Raw genomic sequence first — 22,481 nt, forward strand, 5'->3', positions numbered from 1 at the left:
GAGCACCTTCATGCCATTATATCATATAGACATAGTAGTTTTTATAATATTATTTATTCTATTTCCCCATATTTGTAGGAGATGAGAGTGGTCGGGATAAAGAGTAGCCATCGCCCACACACAGTAGAAGCAGCCATTTTGTGCGATTATTACCTCAGAGATGTCAGTGGTTCCTAGTGAGCTGATGGTTATATTTTCATGAATATTGGTTCAGCACATAAAATAGCTTCCCCCACTCTGTATAGGGGACGTATATACTTGAAATGGCTGTGTAGCACACAGGGAGCGGTTATAAGGCAGTTTTCAGAGGCTCGAAATCACCTGTGTTAATGAGCATAGACTAAAAACTACATTGTTAGCATAAAAGAAGATTCAGATATGCTCAATTGAAGTCAGAAATGTATGAAATTAAAATAATAATTGTGAATATCTTTTTCACGTATTTGGAAAAGAATAATAATAATAATAATAAAAAATAAAAATGATTAGTAATAATGGTAGTATTATGACAACTCTGTTTAGTGGTACCAACACAGAATTGAGAAAAAGTATTCTCCCAAACTGTGCAACTGCCTTTGTCCCTCTCACACTGCTTAGTGGCACAATTTTATGTGTAAACGTTTAACATTTGCAAATTTATAATTCCTTATTGTGGAAAATAAAGCAATTTCTTATGAATCTCTTTAGAAAACTGCAATAAAAAGCTGGCTTCTTTGTTTTCACTGAACATCAGCCATTTCCCTAGAAGTGGTTACCTAATTCCTTCAATTGATGGGACTTACACGTGTAATACAGCTGTAGACAAGCATTAACTACTTTAGCAAGATTGCTTTTTAAACTTTAAAGACTTCCACTTGGTGAACTACACATGTAACAAATGTTATTGCAGATGACGAAACACGTTAATATGATAGGCCTAAAACACCAGGCTTATGGCCTACATTAACAATGCATTAGCCTGAAAGAAGTAAAGTATGACTCAGAGTACTAATCAAGAATGCTTGTTTCATCTATATTAATGAATTTCTTGTCTTGGTTATACCTTTTCATGATTAATTCTGACGGTAGTTTCTGTTTAATGCAATTAAATTGAAATTGCAATAATTTTTCAGCCTTTAAGTATATGCAGGTCAGGGGACAACTAAGAACTGTAAAATGTTAACAAGCCCATCAACTTTCTCTAGCAGGCTGTCTTCTGTTAAGGAATACGGTGGTACACTGAATAGTGGCATACACCTCCAACAATCTCACCTGCATTGTAACTGCTACTGGGATTACCCCATGCCTCTCTCAGGGCCTCTGCCACTACCTCCACCACTTCTGCTGAAGGAGGAGTAGTTGCATTGTAGTCTAAGTAGACCTTACTGAAGAAAGGAGGGAACAACATACTCTGGTTATGATGACATTTACAGGATATGCTTCTACAAATAAACATTATTTTTCACACAATTTAGTAATGTTGCATATAAATTAAATAAACAGACCACAAATATCAATATCATCATCATTTATTTATATAGCGCCACTAATTCCGCAGCGCTGTACAGAGAACTCATTCACATCAGTCCCTGCCCCATTGGAGCTTACAGTCTAAATTCCCTAATATAATAGCAGCCAATTAACCTACTAGTATGTTTTTGGAGTGTGGGAGAAAACCGGAGCAACCCCACACAAACACGGGGAGAACATACAAACTCCGTACAGATAAGGCCATGATCGGGAATTGAACTCATGATCCCAGCACTGTAAGGCAGAAGTGCTAACCACTTAGCCACCGTGCTGTCCATGTTAGAAGATGCGGGGCTGACAGAGCTAAGCTGCCAGAGGCTGGGTATGACCTGTCGACAGCCAGACTGTTGACACAAAAATGTTGACAGTCATAAATGTCGTCAGGTTCAGTGTGCCTAGATAGTAAAGTCCACAGTCACAATGTCGACATTGTCACCACCAGCCAGCTGGCACAACACAGCCGCCAGCCTAATACAGTAAAAAAACGCAGCATCGACAGATTAACTACATCCCGCTGCCAGAGTCAGAAAAGGTCATCAGCATCTAAGCACGCCAACTCTAGAAAGAAGGGTCATCCCGGGGCAGGTCACTCCACTTTAGTGGCTACTAACAAAAAGGTTAAAGGTGTTCCAAATTGGTATCAGGAGAGGGGTCAGAAAGGATTGAGTTCCTGAGAGCACTCTGATGGCAAGCGCAGAGTTTGTCAAGAGGAAAGCAATGACTGATGGCTGGTGGTGCCCATAGGGTTAACAAAATCAGGGGGGTACATGATAAAATATCTGAACCCTGCTAAATCTTGGACTCTAGCTTTATCCGGGAGCAGGCACAGGTATTCAAGATTACTTTTCTGTATACAAATAGATGTATATAATCCAGAGCATTGGAGAAGAAAGAGAGATCTCCTCCAGAGGCTACTACCAAACCTCTTTCATCGCCTTCCAAAGAGAACCAACTAGGGAAGACTTGTAGGTTAAGCTGGGTACACACTACACAGTTTTCATCCAATAATCGGCTCAATCAGCCGACATACGACCGCTCGTTCAAAAGTCAGGTCAGTGTGTGCAGTGACACGATGGTCAAAAGTCTGCCCAAATGAACGATTGTCGCCTCATTTGGTTGGTCGTACCTTTTAATATTTTCATTCCAATCTCGTTTCCGTTGTGTAGTGTGTATAAACTTCCGACCGATCCACAACAGTGAGTACGAAATTACAGTCATTGCTCACGACAACATGGCTGTAAAAAGTCGCTAAAAGGACGTCCGCTCTTCCCTTTATCGTCCTAAACAAGGCTAGTGTGTATTCAGTCCATGGACCAAGCTATTGGAACATCAATCGCATGTAAAATCGCTCGGCATAAAAAGTTGGTTGAAATTTCTGTAGTGTGTACCCAGCTTTACTCTAGCATCAGCTCCCTGCATTGTTTTGGACACTTGTTAAAGGTAAAAACTGAATTTCAGGACGGGATCGTAGAGCCAATCCCCAGCAGGCCCAAACCCTGCATTTGTCTCCTGCCAGGCAATGTTAGTGGGCACTGTAATGTATAGAGGTAACACTCACTGAGAAGATCTCACAGTCCCCAACACAGTAGTAAGGCAGTTTATAGGTGCCAGTCTCGATGCCTACAAACATTTTCTGTTGGAGTCCTTATTCAGCGCTGGCCACACAGCAAGCAGTAAAGACCATTCATACGTTGGCTGAGGAAGAGGGTGTACAGCTGGCCTCCTCTTGCTGGTGGTATCGGGTGCAAAATATAGAGGGCCTTGTGAGCAGCAGATGTAAGTAACGGACATCCATTATGGCAACCAGGCACTAAAGCCTTGTTCTTCGTTAGATGACAACAGCTTCCAGGGCGCCCCCCAATGTGCAATGGAGATCTGGGGAGGGAGCTCACCATACAGTGCCATAGATGTTAACTAGGCGGGTGGCAGACATCCGCCTTCACGATCAGGAATGTAGTTTATTTGCAGGCTCAGGGCATGTCTTGCGGCAACTGGAGCAGTCAGGCTGGCCCAAGATGTTTCAATAGCACCAATAAGGAGGAGGAGGCTCCTCTCCAGTTACTTGGGCAGCTAATACACAAAAATAGGACCTCAAATATGCTGAGGCAGGATCTTATCTGGAAACGTTACTTCAGACACATCCATGACAGTATAACATTAGTCTATGCAACCAATTCCTAGCCCACACCTAGCCAAGAAAATAGTCCAAGGGCTAGATTTACTAAGCTGCGGGTTTGAAAAAGTGGGGATGTTGCCTATAGCAACCAATCAGATTCTAGCATTTTTTTATTTATTTAGTACCTTCTACAAAATGACAACTAGAATCTGATTGGTTGCTATAGGCAACATCCCCACTTTTTCAAACCCGCAGCTTAGTAAATCTAGCCCCAAGACTTAATCTAAGCAGATAATTTGATAACCTTGTATATGCCTTTCAACAGCTCTTCTACATTTGTATGTCTATTTCTTAGAATATCTGGGGGGAAGGTGGGGGGGGGGGGGGCGGAAGGGGCTGACTAACGTAACTTACTGTAAGGGCGTTTCTGAAGGCGCTTCAACTTCCCTGATGTTTTTCCTGGAGATAAGTGGTCTCCTTGCTGACCTTCTTGACACCAGGCCATCTTTCAAAAGTCTTCAGCTCACTGTGCGTGCAGATGCACTCACACCTGCCTGCTGCCATTCATGAGCAACCTCTGCGCTGGTGGTTCCCTGATCCCACAGCTGAATCAACTTTAGCGCTTGCTGGACGTTCTTGGGCGCTATGAAACCTTCTTCACAACTATTGAACCTCTCCTTGAAGTTCTTGATGACCCGATAAATGGTTGATTTAGGTGTAATCTTAGTAACAGCAACATCCTTGCCTGTGAAGCCCTGTTTGTGCAAAGCAATGATGACTGCACAGGTTTTCTTGCAGCTAACCATGGTTAACAGAGGAAGAACAATGATATCAAGCAGCTCCCTCCTTTTAAAGCTTCCAGTCTGTTATTCTAACTCAGTCAGCATGATAGAGTGATATCCAGCCTTGTCCTCGTCAACACTCTCACCTGTGTTAATGAGAGAATCACTGACCTGATGTCAGCTGGTCCTATTGTGGCAGGGCTGAAATGCAGTGTAAATGTTGTTTTTGGGATAAAGTTAATTGTCATGGCAAAGAGGACCTTTGAAAGTAATTGCAATTCATCTGATCACTCTTCATGACATTCTGGAGTATATGCAAATTGTCATCATAAAAACTGAGGCAGCAGACTTTGTGAAAAATAATGTTTGTGTCATGCTCAAAACTTTTGGCCATGACTGTATATGCAAGTAAGATATGCTATAAAAAGGCATTGTATGTACAGTATACAGTTTTTTTATATATAAAAAAACAGTGTACTGTACATACATACCATATATACACATATATATACACACATTTCTATATCTATATCTATATATATATACACACACATTTATATATCTATATATATGTATATATATATATATATATATATATATATATATATACACATACATATATATACACACACACACATTTATATATCTATCTATATATATATATATATATATATATATATATATATATATCTATATATCTATCTATATATATATATATACATACACATACATACATATATATATATATATACATACACATACATACATATATATACATACACATACATACATACATACATACATATATATACACATATGTTGCAATTACAAGATATCAATATGGCGCATAACCCGGTATTTGGTAAGAAGTCAGTTTAAGTCTATATGTAAGGATCACCTCCACGTGTACAGGTGGCAGCCAACCTTCAGACGCCAGATGGTTAATCAGGAAAAATCTAGAAGGAACTGAGATGGAATACGGCGCCTTCTGGTGTAGTAATTAAGTAGGTATACAAATTATCACAAAAGATAGTAAAGCTATATAAGGGTCCCCAGGTAGAAAAGCTTCAGTGGTTAAGGACACCAACTAAATTATAGTGAACTAGAGATACTGTAATGTCACCACCTCCACCTAGTATGAGTGTGAGCGTACCAGATATAAAATAATTATCCGCTTATCTATAGTATTCAGTCATATATATATATATATATATATATATATATATATATATATATATATATATGTGTATATATACATATATACATACATATATACATACATATATATACATAAACGTATATATAATCTCAGTATCGTAGGAGTTTACCAAGTCTATTTACTAAGTAATCATAACATTAGTCACCAATCCCCAGACTCAGATAAAATAGCTGTAGTCCTGTGTATCTTAGAGCAGAATAAACAGGCTACCAATCAATGTAAATAGAGAACTATTGTAAAACAATACAAGGATAGCAGAGCAGGGAAGCAGCATGAACTCAATGTGTCTCCGTGTCCCAGCTCCAAAAATGGCCACCGTCCGCACCAGGAAGCTGATAGGGAGGGGAACGAAGTGACCCCTGTAGATCCTCCCCTATTATGGCTGCCTTCATGTATCGCCGATCAACTCATATTAACAAATGGTTGTCGGCCCTAAGAGTCTACACGCATGTATGAACTGCCCAGGCTGCGTGCGCTCTTCACAACAACCGAATTGCCTCCGAATGAGAGCGATTGTTGTTACCGTCCCCCTGCTGCTCTTGTCTAGGGGCGGGGGAACCTGCCGGCATGTCGGGCGGGTGGGGAGGAGAGGCTATTACAGCTTCATATATGTCCATATTTAAAGTAATGTGGCCGCGGCCGATAAATATATAACTATATGCCTAAAATAACTGCTGCCATTGGCAGACTTACAAACTGTGGGCCCTTCTCTCAGGAAGACTGCTAGCAGAGGTGCAAAGCAAGAGAGACCAGGCTGCTGCTTACCTGTGCGGGGACCCAGAGTGAACAGAGCTGCAGTCTTATTCACTCCTAAAAAACGTGGAATACCTAAAACTAACACAAGTATAGGCAGGAGCCTATACCTATGTGACCTATGTGACCTATCTCCTAGGCACTTAGAAAAAAAATAGGTCTGAGCTGGATAGGAGGGGCATAGTAGTGGAGGAGTGTGGGGAACAAACAAGTTTGATAAGTGCCTAAACTCCTAGTCCCACCTACTATGCCCCAATGTCTTGCAGTGTCCCCCAATGGTAGGAAAGAGAAAAACAGTTTATACTGATCTAGAGGTGGAAATCTGGAGAAGGACACTTGCCAATCTGAAGGAACAATGACCAGAGGAATCCACCAATGCCACGTCGAGTTCCTGGGAGGTTATGACCCTTTGACCTATGAATGTGGACCTTAATACTCTAACTGTGTATCTTTGTGATGACACTGCTTTTTACACCTGTACAGTGTATAAATTGTTCACCTCTGGCTTTGGAAACCAGAGCGTTCTGCTTGAAGCTTGAGTTGGTGCCAACGAGCGCAAGCGTATGTATACCACAGTGATCGCATCGAGAATCTTTATTGCTGATGATAGTTACGGACGTAACAAGCCAGACATAGTTATTTTTATTTCCATTGCCCTGGGTTACAACACATAGCTGCTTTGCGGATACACCTGTATAGAATGCAGAAAGCACAGCAGAACTATGTCGTAACAAAGGGCAACACAAGCTAACAATTCTGCCTGATATATAAATACATGGCTAAATATCAAGGAATAAAGCTAGAAAGGAAGCAATGCAGTTAGTAAAGTTTCCAGAAGGGCATGTAAAAGCCAATCACTCTAAATCATCTGAATGTAAAAGGCCCTTATCTTGTCACTAGATCATTAGCATACAACAAAACACATACACTGCAAATAGAGTAAATACTATAAAAGTGTTATTTTGTGTTGTTCTGCGATCTCGTGAAAACTTTGCATACAGTTATATGTTAGGGGCTTGCTAAGGCGATATATGGTGGCCGTGAATAGTTGATTACAATATAAAAAGATAGGGGCTGAGCCCAGTCAACATTTGTGGTGTAAGTGCATTTACAGGAAACCTCAGCAAGTACTGAAGCTGGGGGCATGCAGAGTATAGTAATGTGTAGCATGACATTTACAGTGCTTATAATGAACAATTCAATGTCATGAGTGTGGCAATGACAGATAAATTGCACAAAAAAAAGGTTGCCTGATGCAACAGCGAAACTTCTACCTCTATTGCAAGTGGTGCAGTGGCTACGGTGCCCAGAGGTGAGGGGGACATGTAGCCAATGCATTTCCTGCAATGGTGGCAGTTCCGCCACTACCTGCACGTACACTGAAGAGAAGAGTGGGAGCCACAGGAGGACAGATAGCATCACCGCCCCTACTATTTCCCACCCCACCAACCCAAATTTTGCTATAGGGCCCAGAGGTGTAACGTTACACCCCTGGGATAATGGATATACACCTCACCTCTGAGAATGGTTACCCTTCTCCTCCAGACATTGTTTCTCTTTAACTGTCCTAAAATGTTCTGCCATGTGCACGAAACTGTGAAAAAAAGAGACAAGATTATATATACAGGTCTAATCACATACAAAACAGCAAACAAAACAGACAGCCCTTTAATTAGATTACCACTAGTCTGCACCTCGGGTCTAAGTTTTCACTTGTGGTCCCATCAAGGTTCTATTATGACTCCTATTTCCCTTAACAGTTTCCCCAATAGGTAATGCAATGAACAGTATAGGACATTGCTCTGATATTGACCTCTTAGCATGGTGGAGGGCTTGTAACTTTCACCCTGCGATAAGCACAAGTTAGTGACCCACAGAAAACACCAAAAACATGCTTTTATGGTAGTAGTGCCATATATCCATGCTCTCCTTCTGTAGTCACATAGTTACTTCTCCTAAAGCTTTGTGTGAATCTGCTGGGTGACTACTGGTATCACAAGCCAATAATAATAAGTTATTAAATAATAAGAAGTTAGCAATGCTTTTTGTTGTTTTGACTTGAGTAGAACAATAACCCTAGTAACTACAGAAGTTGCTACTGCTACTGAGAATATTGTAGCAAGGCATATTCTGCATACAGGAAATCTACAGGTGTTGTATGTACATAATACACAGAGGAATGTCGTATATTTTATATTGTTTGTTTTCAAAATGTAGTAATGCAAGGATACATACAAAACAGGGAAGTAAGAATCATAAGAGTAGGAAGTTGAGAGTAGGAAAGGAGTAGAAACAAGGGGCAAAAAGGTAAGCATATAGTGCACAAAACTGGCACAACTGATAATCTGGGGATGAAACCGGCTACATACAGTTATGTGCATACATTTATAGCAGAAGAGTGGATATATGTGTTATTTAGCGGAGGTAACAACTCCATCGACTTATGCTAAACAAACGCTGTTTGGTGGACTAGTAGACTGCTCCCGAAACATGGAATAATAGGTTGCATCTCATTGTATGCAGGTTAAGTGACAACAATAGGGAACAATGTAGTAACATTCACCAGGGATTTAGCAGAAAAGAACAATTTCTGATCACTGCTATAGTTTTGTACCATAATTATGGTGTTATGTCTCCAGATATACAGTATATGGAGAAGTCTCTATGGACTATAAACTTTAATTAAATAAAATAAGTTGAAACTTTCCATAAATGTGATCATAAAAGCTTTAACACTGTAACACACTGTAACATGCCAAAGTCTATTAAAAGTGTGGCCACACTAATCTAACCAATAAAAGAGACAGTCAGCACAAACAAGACAACTTTCCCTAAAAAGTAGACATTAATGCAACAGGTTCATGTCTTGCCTCTACTGAGGAGTGCAGGTATCCCATAACATTTTGGGCCAAATGCAGGGCTCTTTATCAAGACAACGCCACACATGTGTACATTCACATCATCTATAAATACACAAATAATCCTGCCAGAAATATGCAGCTTTCCCTTTAGTCTGCTTTGGACATATATCACCTGAGCAAGAGGCAAGCGTCAAAACTGAGAAGGATAAAGACCAGCACGATGACGTGTGTGCGAAAACAGCCACAAGCACATCGCAGGAGATGCATAAATATAATGCAGGTGGAAACATAGGTCAAGGCTGGTCACACAATATTTTAAATATTGAAATCACATGATTCACAAAGTATATTTTGTATTATCTACTTTTGAGTGGAATTTGTTTTATTATTGCTGCCTGTCTATTTGCTACTTTCATTTTTTTTATTTATTCAGAAACAAAGAATAGTTTTGATGACACTTATGAATTACACCTTCGCTGAGCGAGCCTGAGATGGAACATCAATCATATGAATGAGATCATTATTTGCCTACAGATCCATTTGGGATGCAGTACAAGAAAGGATTTTTTCTCTTATGCTATGAGACAAGATTGAACGCTCACTATTGTGATTATCGGCAGGTGTGCAGGTCACCTGCTATTAAAGTTTGCTCAAATGTAGTGGTCACATTTCCACTGAATGTGGGATGCTGCAGTATAGAACATATATGGTCTATATTATAGGTTTCTCTTTACAAGTGTATTATTAATTATTCAAGATACTGTTGCATATTAGAGTTGATTACAGACTTATTTTATATATTTAGAGTATATCATAAAGTTTATTAAATTTTTTCTTCATACTTCTCCAACCCATTATTCGGTTCCACTTGGTATACTGACATTGAATCAGAAATATCTTTTTATTCAGTGCATATTTTCGACTTGCACAAGATGGTCAAAGTTTGATGTTATACGATTTTCTACAATATCAGACGTAGTGACTTTGCTAATACACAATTTATGTTAAAAATATGTATTATAAATATTTCTATTAATGCTGTATAACTGCAGGAACAAATAGAAGTGAATATTAATAACCTAATGCACTGCAGTCATGTCAATGAGTGACAATATGGGAGATATTCATTGTTTTTACCAAAAACGGGTTGACAGGCTCCCTATTCTGGATTCAGGACAGAATGTAATAAAGCTGCTCTCAGTTCCAAAACTTCAGGATGGAACCGCAAAAACTATGGCTAAGGCCAGTGGTTCCCAAACTTTTGCAGTTCGCGGCACCCTTAGAGTCTCCATAATTTTTTTAAGGCACCCCTCCAAAATAATTACCGAGCAGTCCTGTTTTAGAAGTAGTTGGGTCAAAAAATTGTAATAAGTTTTTAGGTCAGGACAGAAATGTCCCCCTCCTGTCACCCTGTCACTCTCCTCTGTCCCCCTCCTGTCACCCTGTCACTCTCCTCTGTCCCCCTCCTGTCACGCTGTCACTCTCCTCTGTCCCCTCCTGTCACGCTGTCACTCTGCTCTGTCCCCTCCTGTCACGCTGTCACTCTCCTCTGTCCCCTCATCACGCTGTCACTCTGCTCTGTCCCCTCCTGTCACGCTGTCACTCTCCTCTGTCCCCTCCTGTCACGCTGTCACTCTGCTCTGTCCCCTCCTGTCACGCTGTCACTCTCCTCTGTCCCCTCCTGTCACGCTGTCACTCTCCTCTGTCCCCTCCTGTCACGCTGTCACTCTGCTCTGTCCCCTCCTGTCACGCTCCTCTGTCCCCTCCTGTCACGCTCCTCTGTCCCCTCCTGTCACGCTGTCACTCTGCTGTGTCCCCTCCTGTCACGCTCCTCTGTCCCCTCCTGTCACACTGTCACTCTGCTCTGTCCCCTCCTGTCACGCTGTCACTCTCCTCTGTCCCCTCCTGTCACTCTGCTCTGTCCCCTCCTGTCACTCTCCTCTGTCCCCTCCTGTCACTCTCCTCTGTCCCCTCCTGTCACACTGTCACTCTGCTCTGTCCCCTCCTGTCATGCTGTCACTCTGCTCTGTCTCCTCCTGTCACGCTGTCACTCTGCTCTGTCCCCTCCTGTCACGCTGTCACTCTGCTCTGTCCCCTCCTGTCACGCTGTCACTCTCCTCTGTCCCCTCCTGTCACGCTCCTCTGTCCCCCTCCTGTCACTCTCCTCTGTCCCCTCCTGTCACGCTCCTCTGTCCCCCTCCTGTCACGCTGTCACTCTCCTCTGTCCCCTCCTGTCATGCTGTCACTCTCCTCTGTCCCCTCCTGTCACGCTCCTCTGTCCCCTCCTGTCACGCTGTCACTCTCCTCTGTCCCCTCCTGTCACGCTGTCACTCTCCTCTGTCCCCTCCTGTCACGCTGTCACTCTCCTCTGTCCCCTCCTGTCACACTGTCACTCTGCTCTGTCCCCTCCTGTCACGCTCCTCTGCACTCTCTCACTTTGCCCCCTCTGCCGCGCGCCAGCCATAAAAAAATCAAACAGAAACACTTACCAATCCGCGCGGCGCCGGGACCCAGCATCCTCCTCTCTCACGCCGCAGCTGTCACTGATATGACAGCTGCGTGAGAGAGGAGGATGCTGGGTCCCGGCGCCGCGCAGATTGGTAAGTGTTTCTGTTTGATTTTTTTTATGTCTGGCCCGCGGCACCCCTGAGACAGCGCTGTGGCACCCCTGGGAGCCGCGGCGCACAGTTTGGGAACCGCCGGCTAAGGCAATGGTGGAAACCTTAGATGAGTGGGGATTGCGGGACAACATCCAAGGGCTATGTTTTGATACCACAGCATATTACACTGAAGTGAAAGGTGGAGTATCTGTGCTGCTGGAGTCTGAGATTGGTCGACCACTACTAAATTTGGCTTGTCGACATCACATCTCTGAAATAATGCTGGGCAAGGTCTTCAGTATCCATGTTTCTACATTTCCAAACATGGAGCTTTTCGCCCACTTCTGAGACTTTTAGCCTAGAATCGATCAAGCTTCATTCAGCACAGCAATTGAAGATGAAAAGCCATCAGTTGCGGTTGCTCCCTGGAAAGATGACGTCATTAAGTTTGCAGTTGCTCATTTGGAGAAATTCCAACCGAGAGATGATTACCGTGAGCTATTGGAACTCACCATAATTTTCTTGGGAGGCATTCCTCCACGTGGAGTACATTTCATATTTCCTGGAGCTATCCATCGGGCTCGCTGGATGGCCCGGGCCATTTACTCCATCAAGATGTGGCTGTTCCGCAACCAGTACACAGCAGCCAGGGTTCAGCGAGTCACGGAAAACTCGCGGGATGTTTTACTGTGACAAAGTTTGGCATCATCTGCAGGGAGTTTGTCTGTTCATTACTGCCATTTATGTGAGATACTGGTTCCAGAGCTCATCACCAAGGAATGACCTTGCCTTGTTACATGCACTGTCTGTGTATCCAAATAAAGAAGTTGCAACGGTAGCCAAAAAAGCATTTAACAATAATCAATGGTATCTTCCAGAAATACTGGTCGTTTTCAGTTTGTTTGATGATGGAGTGTCAACAGAAAAAAAAACCTTATGGCTGCTGCTATCAAACACTCAGATGTATCTGACAATCCTTTAAAATGTATTCCACCAGTTCTTCTGCCAGCAACAAAGGGTTTACATAACTTCGTCACAAGATCAACGCTGAGTTTGTTCAAAATTCTTGGTCTGTCTGAGGAATTCTTGGAGCATGACCCGGCAGAATGACAAAACCTTGAATCATACCAAAACAATCAGAAGATTGCAGACTCAGCGAAGGTAGTAAATGATTTTGCTGAGATAGGTGTGGCGCTAATCCAAGAATTCAATGCTTCCATAACACGGAACGAGGAACAGAAGCGGTTCCTTTTGCAAGTCATGGAGGATCATCACAGTAAGTTCTGCACGCCAACAAAATCTGTTGCCATCAAGAGATCATTATCAAAGTGACTAACGTAAACTTGGTGATTTGATGAAAAAAACATTAATATTTAACATATTATGAAACAAATTACCGTTCTGCATTATCGCAATGTAATCTTTGTATTTAAAACTTTGGCTGAGTTGTGCAAGTTCTAAATATAATATGATTTCAAAATAACAATTACTGTCCTGTTTTTTCATATAATGGCACTTTTTGGTGGTTGTCATTTTCAAACAAATATTTTTTGGAACCATCCTAATATGTGTGTGTATATATATATATATATATATATATATATATATATATATATATATATATATATTACTATTGCACATTATAACTAGTCAGCTATATCTGTCTAGAGCAGGGATGCACAACCTTCTTTGGTCCAAGGGCAACATTGGGTTATAGTACTCAAGAATAATAACACCTATCTTGCTTGAACATGTAAAATACAATGAAATCATTACAGGACATGTGTAGTTATGGCATATCGCTGAACACTGTTAAAAAGTTCCCAGTGGAATAGAAGTGTATGCAAAAGTGTGTGCATTACCAGTCGTGTGCCACCCGTGTGGGTATGGCCATTCCCTTTAACACATTTGTTCTCCCCTTAATTCTGTATTAACACATCCCCCCTCTATAGTAACACATTTCTTCATCACCTCAGTGTCTCATTGGTTTATATTGTTCAGTGAAAATGTTATACCTACATGTAATATTACTAAATGAGTCTAATACTTAAAAGGTTTTTCTAATCTTCTAACGAAATAAAATTGAAGATCCAACAATATTGCTGACAAATTTCTCGATTTCCAGACCCATTTCTTACAACATCACAGATAGTATGGACACCACAACAACATTTACATAAAAGAGGCTTTCGCACTGTTGATAGTGTTAATAATGTATGACTCTAGACTTCATGAATAACATTTTAGCTTGTGTACTAAAGTTAAAAAAAACTTACTATTTGGGGTACTTGGGCAGAATAATTGTGCACCTATTAAAAGGGAGACTGTTAAAAATACCAGAAACATATTGTGACAATTGTTTCAATTGCTGAATATAGATCACTGGCCATGAAAAAAACCCTGTTTATTTTATTTACATTTTATTACATCTGAAGGTGCATTGGAAATGTGTCTGTTTAGTAATAAAATATTTAAGTACATGTAGTGCCTGTGTAATTTTGAAACAATTGTTTACAGTACTGCATATTGTATTTGATAACCAAGAATGACAGGTTGATGGTAAATTGGCAATAAATGATGTCTAAAAGTTGTTACTGCCACAAATAAATATATATATATATATATATATATATATATATATATATATATATATATATATATATATATATATATTTATTTATTTGTGGCTTCAATTACTAACTCCTTTTACACGTATTATTATATTCAAAGCATTATGTACACCCTGCACAGATGTCTAGAAAATATAAAATAACTGTTTTCTTTATACACCAGGCCTAGACAACATGGGGCTCAGCAGAGGCTGTGGCGCACCTCCCAGTGACAGGCCAATGCTGGGACTTGTAGTTCCATAGCAGATGGAAAGCCTGCATAATGTCAGGTACTATACACAACAAGTCATGGTGATGTGAGCCAGTTGTCTGCAGACTACAACAGGCAGGCACAATGTAAATCAGAGTCTAACAGGCAATGGGCAACATATGTCACATTATGTTCTAATCTATACACTCACACATATAGTCACGAAGATCAGGAAGAATAAGATCATAGAGAGGAGGTGGGCTCAGAGAGAGAGAGAGAGAGAGTATAAAACCATAGAGAGGAGAAGCAAGATTGTCTCAAGTCACGTGAAAGAGCATCTGCGTACAAAGAGAACCCGGTGTGTAGGCAGAGTCTGGGAAAGCTGGATCCTGCACTCTGCAGCATTGTGCAATTTATTTTGCTGCATGTGTTGTATGTAGTTTTGTGTATGAGATGTCACTGCAAATATTGTTTCTTCTTCAAGTGTGAAATATATATATATATATATATATATATATATATATATATATATATATATATATATATAATCGGCAAAGATCGATGAGCTAGTAGTATTTCTGTAGCATACTTTGATAGAAGGCCAGTCTTTTAATGGTTTATGTTCGTGCATATTATCTGTAAATATAGTAACATTTTAACTTTTACTTGATGTCTTTAGAAGTTTCACTTCCCGATATGAACATTCTGTAAATGCATTTGAACCTCTTGCATTGAGGCATGGTTTGTCCAGGTGCAAATTTTAACCCTTTACCTGGATTGGCTCCTGACTTCCTAACTAAACTAAACTTGCACTGTTTAAAAAAACAGATTATATCAGAAATATTTTTCTCTGAAATAGGCCCAGTTGGCGGAAATAGCCTGGTAAAATGATTGTGAAGTTTATGTTCTTTGGCATTAAAACTAGTTATTGGCTATTATTCTGTACTTTTGTTCCAATTTTGACATATTATTGTAGCACATCCCAGTGCTGTTATTGATGTTATATAGTAGAATTTGGAATATTCCTAAAGAACACACAAACTTTAACTTGAATAGTCATGTCAACTGATTCACCCATTGTGCGTCTCACAAGATGGGATTATGAAGTGTCCTCTTTTGTTCAAGGTGTGAAATAGTGGAGAGCACAAATATCAGGACACCCTTTGATCTGAGGAATATTAAAAGAAAGTGATAACATTTGCATCTTTCATCAATATTCTGCTGTTAGAAATGTAAAAATAATTAGTTCCTGGATTCAAACTCCATATGTATTCTAAAGTGAAAATGTACCATGTAGTGTTAATAACATTAACATGTTTTTCACACTCCTAAAGCTAAGCTACATTATAGTTAAGGGGTATTATTTCCCTGTAACTTGGCATTCACAAAGGAACTTGCAAGGGATGTGCCCTTTCACTTGTTATCTTTATACTTACAGTTGATGGTGATAATAACTAGAAAATTTTAAAATAACATTGATTGCTGGTATTGTCAATAAAATCTGTTTTCTGGTGTCTATTGCTGAACCTTTTTCACCTCTATAAATCTCTAATGTTTATCATTTTGGCATTATATTTGGGCTTCTAGTTAATAACTTAGTTACGGGGTCATTGTGTGATAATAATGGATTTGGAACATAAGGTAACTTATACTAATCTATAAATATTTGTGCTCATCATACTACCCCCTCTTTTCATTTGACTGTGGTCTAACTTGGGCTAACCCTCCATTAAATGGAGTAATGTTTGTCACTTCTTATCTGTGAAAGGCCTTCCTACTGAGAGATTGAATATTGCCATTGGCAGTCAGAATATCTGCATAAACGGTTTGTCCTACTCTCTACGTTTCCTTATTTATTGTGTAATAATACAACTTCCAAGAAAAACTACTTGGGATAGTGAAAAAGAAAATAGGCCACTATTATTACAGATTGTGTTCTTTTTACTTTTAGGATTAGGGGGGCTGCATTGTCAGAGAGGGCACATGTGCTCTGAGTGTGTCCTGTCTGCTACTGAGATAATGGAAGAATATAGGTGTCAATCATGCCAGTCTGCGTCCTGTAATGCTGGAGATGACCAGAAAATTTACTGAGAAAGGGCCAATGTACAGCAACCAATTAGCAATAAGCTTTGAGCTGCCCAGCACGTTAGACAATGATAAAACAGTCTGGTTTCTATGGCTTATGGCACACTGGCACTTTGTAAGTAAATCCTCCCCATAATAGGACTCATTTACTATCACTACATGTGGGTGTAAAATGAGTAGAAAATCAAATGCTTGCTTTTATTTCTAAACTTCAATCAAACAGCTAAAGCCAATTGCTGTTTGATTTCTGTGCTTCAGTGCAAATTAGGTACCAAACTACAAAGTTAGTATACAGTGGATGTGTTTGTGGCCATTTAATGGCTGTGTAATGGGTATATAGAGGATGTACACTGTATACATAGTGGCAATGTACCTTTATGCATTTACATAGTACACGGTAAAGCAGCCAGGCAGGATCCACTGTTTTCCAGACAGTAGATGGGGATCCAAAGATTGTAAGTTGTTAAACTTTACCAAATGATGATAATGCTATAAACCGGCGGTTCCCAAAGTGTGCGCCGCGGCTCCCAGGGGTGCCGCAGCGCTGTCACAGGGGTGCCACCGGCCAGCCATAGGAAAAAACAAAGAGCACGTAAACTTACAATCCGCGCAGCGCCGGGACCCAGCAGACTCCTCTCTCCCGCAGCTGTCACTGACGTCGATATTCAGTGACAGCTGCGGGAGAGAGGAGTCTGCTGGGTCCCGGCGCCGCGCGGATTGGTAAGTTTATGTGCTCTTTGTTTTTTTCTATGGCTGGCTCGCGGCAGAGGAGTGAGATGGAGCGTGACAGCGGGGCAGACAGAGGAGTGTGACAGCGGGGCAGACAGAGGAGTGTGACAGCGGGCAGACAGAGGGGCCGAGAAGTGTGACAGCGGGGCAGAGGAGTGTGACAGGGGCAGACAGAGGGGGACATCGTGAGAGGAGCAGACTGAGGGGGGACACAGTGTATGAGGGGCAGACGGAGGGGGGGGACACAGCGTGAGAGGGGCAGACGGAGGGGGGGACACAGCGTGAGAGGGGCAGTGGAGGGGGACACAGCGTGAGAGGGGCAGTGGAGGGGGACACAGGGTAAGAGGGGCAGTGGAGGAGGACACAGAGGGCAGAGGAGGGGACAGCGTGACAAAGGGCAGAGGAGGGTGGACATCGTGAGAGAGGGCAGAGGAGGGTGGACATCGTGAGAGAGGGCAGAGGAGGGGGGAGATCGTGAGAGAGGGCAGAGGAGGGGGACATCGTGACAGAGAGCAGAGGAGGGGGGACAGAGGGCAGAGGGAGCAGTGTGTCTGGATGCAGAGGGGGCAGAATGCCTGAGGGCAGAGTGTCTGGATGCAGAGGGGGCATTTTTGCATACAACTAAATAAGTATTTCTGTCCTGACCTAAATACTTATTACATTTTTTTGACCCAACTACTTCTAAAACAAGACTGCTCAATAATTATTTTGGAGGGGTGCCTTGAAAAAATTTGGAGACTCTAAGGGTGCCGCGAACTGCAAAAGTTTGGGAACCACTGCTATAAACTATTCTCAGTTGCTGGTGAATGTGATGATCAGCATAATCATAACTGCTAAGAATTTACAGTTGTATTACCATGTGTATTATCTTCCCTATTAGGCCAGTGAACACATTTTTCCATAATACCAATGCATATTCTGTTATTTCTATAACTATATCCAAAATGCCTGTCCTATATGTAAAGCAAATATTCACATGTAGGCAGAGTGACATTTACTGAAGCAAATAATGAAGGATTGGAGCATTGATCTGCTGACATCTGATAGGGAACTTGTTTTTATATCGTAACTATTAATACAACGGGTGGAGGTGGCCATCATTTCAAACTGAGCATCATCAATAAATGTTTCATAAAAACGTAAACAAGTATTTTGAGATTTTATAAAAGGAATCGGAGATTAAAAATGAAAAAGTTATTTACTTTTTTAAATAAATCTCAGACCTGAATCAGACATTACATGAAGTCTACTGATTTTACTCTGCTGCTATTTAAGTGTGATTACATTGGTAAAACATAATTTCATTAAGTTTTCAAGAGAACAGAAGGAATTAGGGTTGCTCCTTTATTTAAATAGGGCCTGTGCTCTTTTTACTTCCTTTATGTAAGGACAGGCCATTTACTCATTCTAGACACATAAGATAAAGCGAGCACACAGGCACATGTAAACCAAATACAATTTAAAAAAAAAAACATAAAATAGAAGCAGCCATAAAGACCACTAACAAACTGCAATATATGTGAGATTACAACATGTTGGTATTTTTACAAATGCGCCTAATTATCAGCCTTGTGCATAGTAAAGAATACTCCAACATCACTCCTCTGTTCCAGTAAGAGCTCTGCACAATCATTTTCAGATTTGTGGGTCGGGCTGGATATGTGCATGGTGGAGGCAGTAACCAGGGAAAGGCTGGCAAATTTTAGACCTGGGGCCAAGACTCAACTCGGCAGCCTATTAGGAACATTTGAAAGAAAAAAAATGCAGATAGCCCAGTGACCTAGGCCAAGGTAGCCCACTATAGGACCGGCCTGGGGGGCAGATGTCCCCCAGCCCAGCCAGCCCCTGACAGTAACAAAATCCAAAGTCCATGCCACTACCACCCTAGGACCACCTCTTCATTAATTTCTAATTTCAACGTTTCTCCTAAAATACTGCTTATTTATTTGTGTCTTAAATTGACCTTAAGGGTGAGGGGACATCAGGACTATTTTGTTTCACATGAGCCACCTTTTGTGAGTTTGAAGGCTCAGCTAGAAATACAGTTTACTGCAGAAGAGCAAGGGAAGGTTCAAAATACGTCCCACTGGGAGCGTTGCATGAAACGCGAAAAATTATATTAAGGCTATGCACCCTAATGCAAACCAAAAGAACCCCCCCCCCCCCCCCCCCAATGCTTCCTCTTCAACCCTTTATCTCCTTCAACTAATTTCATCATGACAAACAAACTTACATTTTTGCATGTTGACTCAAAATTAGGCACACTCATGCACCTTATCCATACTCCATAAGGAACACCTACAAATCCAAAGTTTTGCACCCCTGCAGATGGCCTCATTTTGACCCCCAAGCCCATAAAATTCTCTAAAACCTGGTGCATTTGTACATAAGTAGCGTGGCACCACAAGAGACCACATCCTCACTTTCATAAATGACCCTTAATGTGGCTCAAGATATACAATATAAATGTTTTAAATTATATGAATTGGATGGATTTTTATAGCACTAAAAATTCAAATTTGTGACCTTTGTAAGTAAAATACTGCAAACACTGTTTTAATTATATTGTTAAATAAAGATAACTGACTCAATGGTACAAAAAAATATGTTTACTTAAAAAAACCCTAAATAAATTACAGCATATTTACATAATATATTTACACATTTCCGTTCTCATGCTGTCATCTACAGCCGCAGTCTTCTACAATCATGTCTTCAACGTTTTTGAACACAATCTTTTCCCCCTCATACATTAACATGGACATTGACCGCATCTTCACAGGCACACAGTAAGGATAATCGATTCTCTCGGGGTCTTTCAGTTTGATCAAACTCTGCAAAATAAATAACAAAAATGTAATTCAATAACATCAGTAACAAAAAAAAAATACTGTTCTATAAATTGTGTTATAATATTTCCTCCACTGGACACGGGGTAGAATAGATATGATAGATGTGGAGACGATGGATGGCATAAGTGGATTCATCAGGTCACTATTTAGTGACCTTGATTTGCACATAACTAAAAATGGTCTGTAATTGAAGTAGCAGTTAAGGAGAAGCACAATTTGTAAAACAATATATTTTGAAAGATTTGTTTTGGCCAATTAAATAGGAGTAAAGAGCAGTGAGAAATAATGAATGCAATGTGCACATTACCTTGATGTAGGCATGATTTGTCGGCTTGAATATTTCACTTAGAGGTATAGGACAGGCTCCCTCACATCTGTAGGCATTGTATCTTTTGGGATAGATGATCTGGTTTCCCCACTCAATCTGCGTAAAGTCCACAAACATGTCCACTCTCCTACACGTGGGTTTTCCATATTCTACAGGTCTGGAGGGAATACTATCCCTAATGATGCTGTGTTTCGCATTCCAACTTCTACGTTGTCTGCCATTGTCCATGTTCTGTTTGGTTTCACTGTCCGCCCTGATGTACTTAGAGGTCTCCACTGTCTTTATGAGATTTAGGTGACCATGGTGGCTAGGAGATTGCTTGTCTTTGGAAAACACAACAAGCATAGCTTTATGATGTGTCCCTCTTGCACAACTACTCCACCTCAATTTATCAGGCATGTCCTGAAACTTGACATTTTCTCTGTAGGATGACTTATGTCCTTGGAAAATAAACTCCTGAATCATATTTGTGACATTAAACACCTTAGAGGTGGGTCCATGTGTCAAGGAGAAGTCGGCTTTTAATGTCCCAACGAATATCTTCTCTTGTCCCTCCTTGGCATGGTAGATGTCTATCATCACATGATTGTATATTTTTAATGTAGCACTTTTAATTCTTAACTCGACCAGTTTCAGCTCATTGTTGCTTGAGATAGAGGTCATGTCAAACAAAAATGACAAGTGATGGTCAATTTCACTGCAACCTTGGAAGGCAAAAGAGAAAAAATGAAATATTATTTTCAGTGTCAGTGAACCTACCAAGAAATATCAAAGTGTAACACCACAATACATTGTCATATTATTTACCACTCTTACAGTGAATCCGACATTTATATACCAACACCCACAACAACATTTAGCCTGACTGTGATATATTCAAATACTGAAACATCTGATATTGTATCGAGTGATTAAGAAGCATAAAAATGTTTCACATAAATAAAGACTATCAACGTTGTATGAGGCTGATCAACTAATGAGTTTCAAAATGTTTTGCGTTGTCAAGAACTAGAATATTGATCAAATAAACAATAAAGAACTGCAAAAGGAGAAAACAGCCTATGCAATCAATACATATATATACATATTAGGTACAATATTAATCAAGTGGGAAATAAAATGATACGTGTTTAAAGTGACTACTATAATAAATAGCTATTTATAAAAGATCTGATGAAAAAGTATAGAGCACTTATGCTATATCTGCACATAGAGCACAATTTGGGGTATATGAAAAATGTGAATTGAGCTACTTACTTTTTGCAGTAAGACTCATGACTGAATCAGATTCCCTGAGAACAGGGGGCTCCAGAATAGATGGATCTGTGTCATTCCCCATAATGAGGGTCTGATACAGCTGCAGCATGTAGTGAGGAATCATCAGACCCTGGGGAGTACTTTCTTCAGCTAGAGTAGATAAAACTTTCAGTCCCGGTCTGGATCCCAGAGAAGTCCTAGCCTGGTTTGTCTCTGGACGGGTGGGCCTCCCAATGACCAGGGAGATGAACGAAACACTCAGGAGAGTTGTCAGCCAAGCCATACTGGGTCTCTTCAAGATCATAGATGTTGTCTGCTCTGAAATTCTACAAGACTGAATTGAATCCTAGAGAGTCTTCAACTTTATATAGTGGTGGAGACAAAACTTCAATGGTTTTTCACACATTTTGATCTTTTTAATCATTGTGTAACAATAGCTTCCAGTAGTCATTGTCATCCTCCTGGACCCCTGCTGTGATGGCCCAGCACTCCAACATTCAGACAGCAGGCACTATTACAAGTAATTGATTATAATTACTGAATCCACAAATATACAAGTCAAGGATTACA

At 40.6% G+C, this 22,481-nt stretch overlaps 2 protein-coding genes across 3 annotated transcripts in view; both read right to left on the reverse strand.

Moving 5' to 3' along the window:
- Positions 1 to 14,920, reverse strand: part of LOC142143681 (selenocysteine lyase-like) — a 66,043-nt gene extending 51,123 nt beyond the window's left edge. Inside the window, exons 1-3 of one of the 2 annotated variants that reach the window (XM_075201719.1) lie at positions 14,872 to 14,920; positions 7,896 to 7,973; positions 1,252 to 1,364 (exon numbers count right to left, since the gene is read on the reverse strand). In XM_075201719.1, the coding sequence (XP_075057820.1) occupies positions 1,252 to 1,364; positions 7,896 to 7,963 (181 nt within the window). In that variant the 5' untranslated portion in view covers positions 7,964 to 7,973; positions 14,872 to 14,920. Of the gene's footprint in view, positions 1 to 1,251; positions 1,365 to 7,895; positions 7,974 to 14,116; positions 14,185 to 14,871 lie in introns of those variants that run through there. The other variant, XM_075201720.1, reaches the window with a different exon arrangement.
- Positions 14,921 to 20,145: 5,225 nt separating this feature from the next.
- On the reverse strand, positions 20,146 to 22,194 carry LOC142143143 (nodal homolog 2-A-like). Its single transcript, XM_075200855.1, has 3 exons — positions 21,912 to 22,194; positions 20,634 to 21,358; positions 20,146 to 20,308 (listed from the first exon to the last, which is right to left on the reverse strand). Exons 1-3 carry the CDS (start codon positions 22,192 to 22,194, stop codon positions 20,156 to 20,158), a joined length of 1,161 nt encoding a protein of 386 aa, XP_075056956.1. The 3' UTR covers positions 20,146 to 20,155.
- Positions 22,195 to 22,481: the final 287 nt, after the last annotated feature.

The sequence above is a fragment of the Mixophyes fleayi genome, chromosome 3, assembly GCF_038048845.1.
Source record: "Mixophyes fleayi isolate aMixFle1 chromosome 3, aMixFle1.hap1, whole genome shotgun sequence".
Classification (NCBI taxonomy): Eukaryota; Metazoa; Chordata; class Amphibia; order Anura; family Limnodynastidae; genus Mixophyes; species Mixophyes fleayi.

What these genes read in the sequence shown, in the direction of transcription:
- LOC142143143 (XM_075200855.1), bottom strand. Translation starts at nt 22,194, where the DNA reads ATGGCTTGGCTGACAACTCTCCTGAGTGTTTCGTTCATCTCCCTGGTC. An exon ending in CATGAGTCTTACTGCAAAAA is followed by an intron (nt 21,359 to 21,911) that starts GTAAGTAGCTCA and finishes TTGCCTTCCAAG; the next exon opens with GTTGCAGTGAAATTGACCAT. An exon ending in CAAATCATGCCTACATCAAG is followed by an intron (nt 20,309 to 20,633) that starts GTAATGTGCACA and finishes TTTATTTTGCAG; the next exon opens with AGTTTGATCAAACTGAAAGA.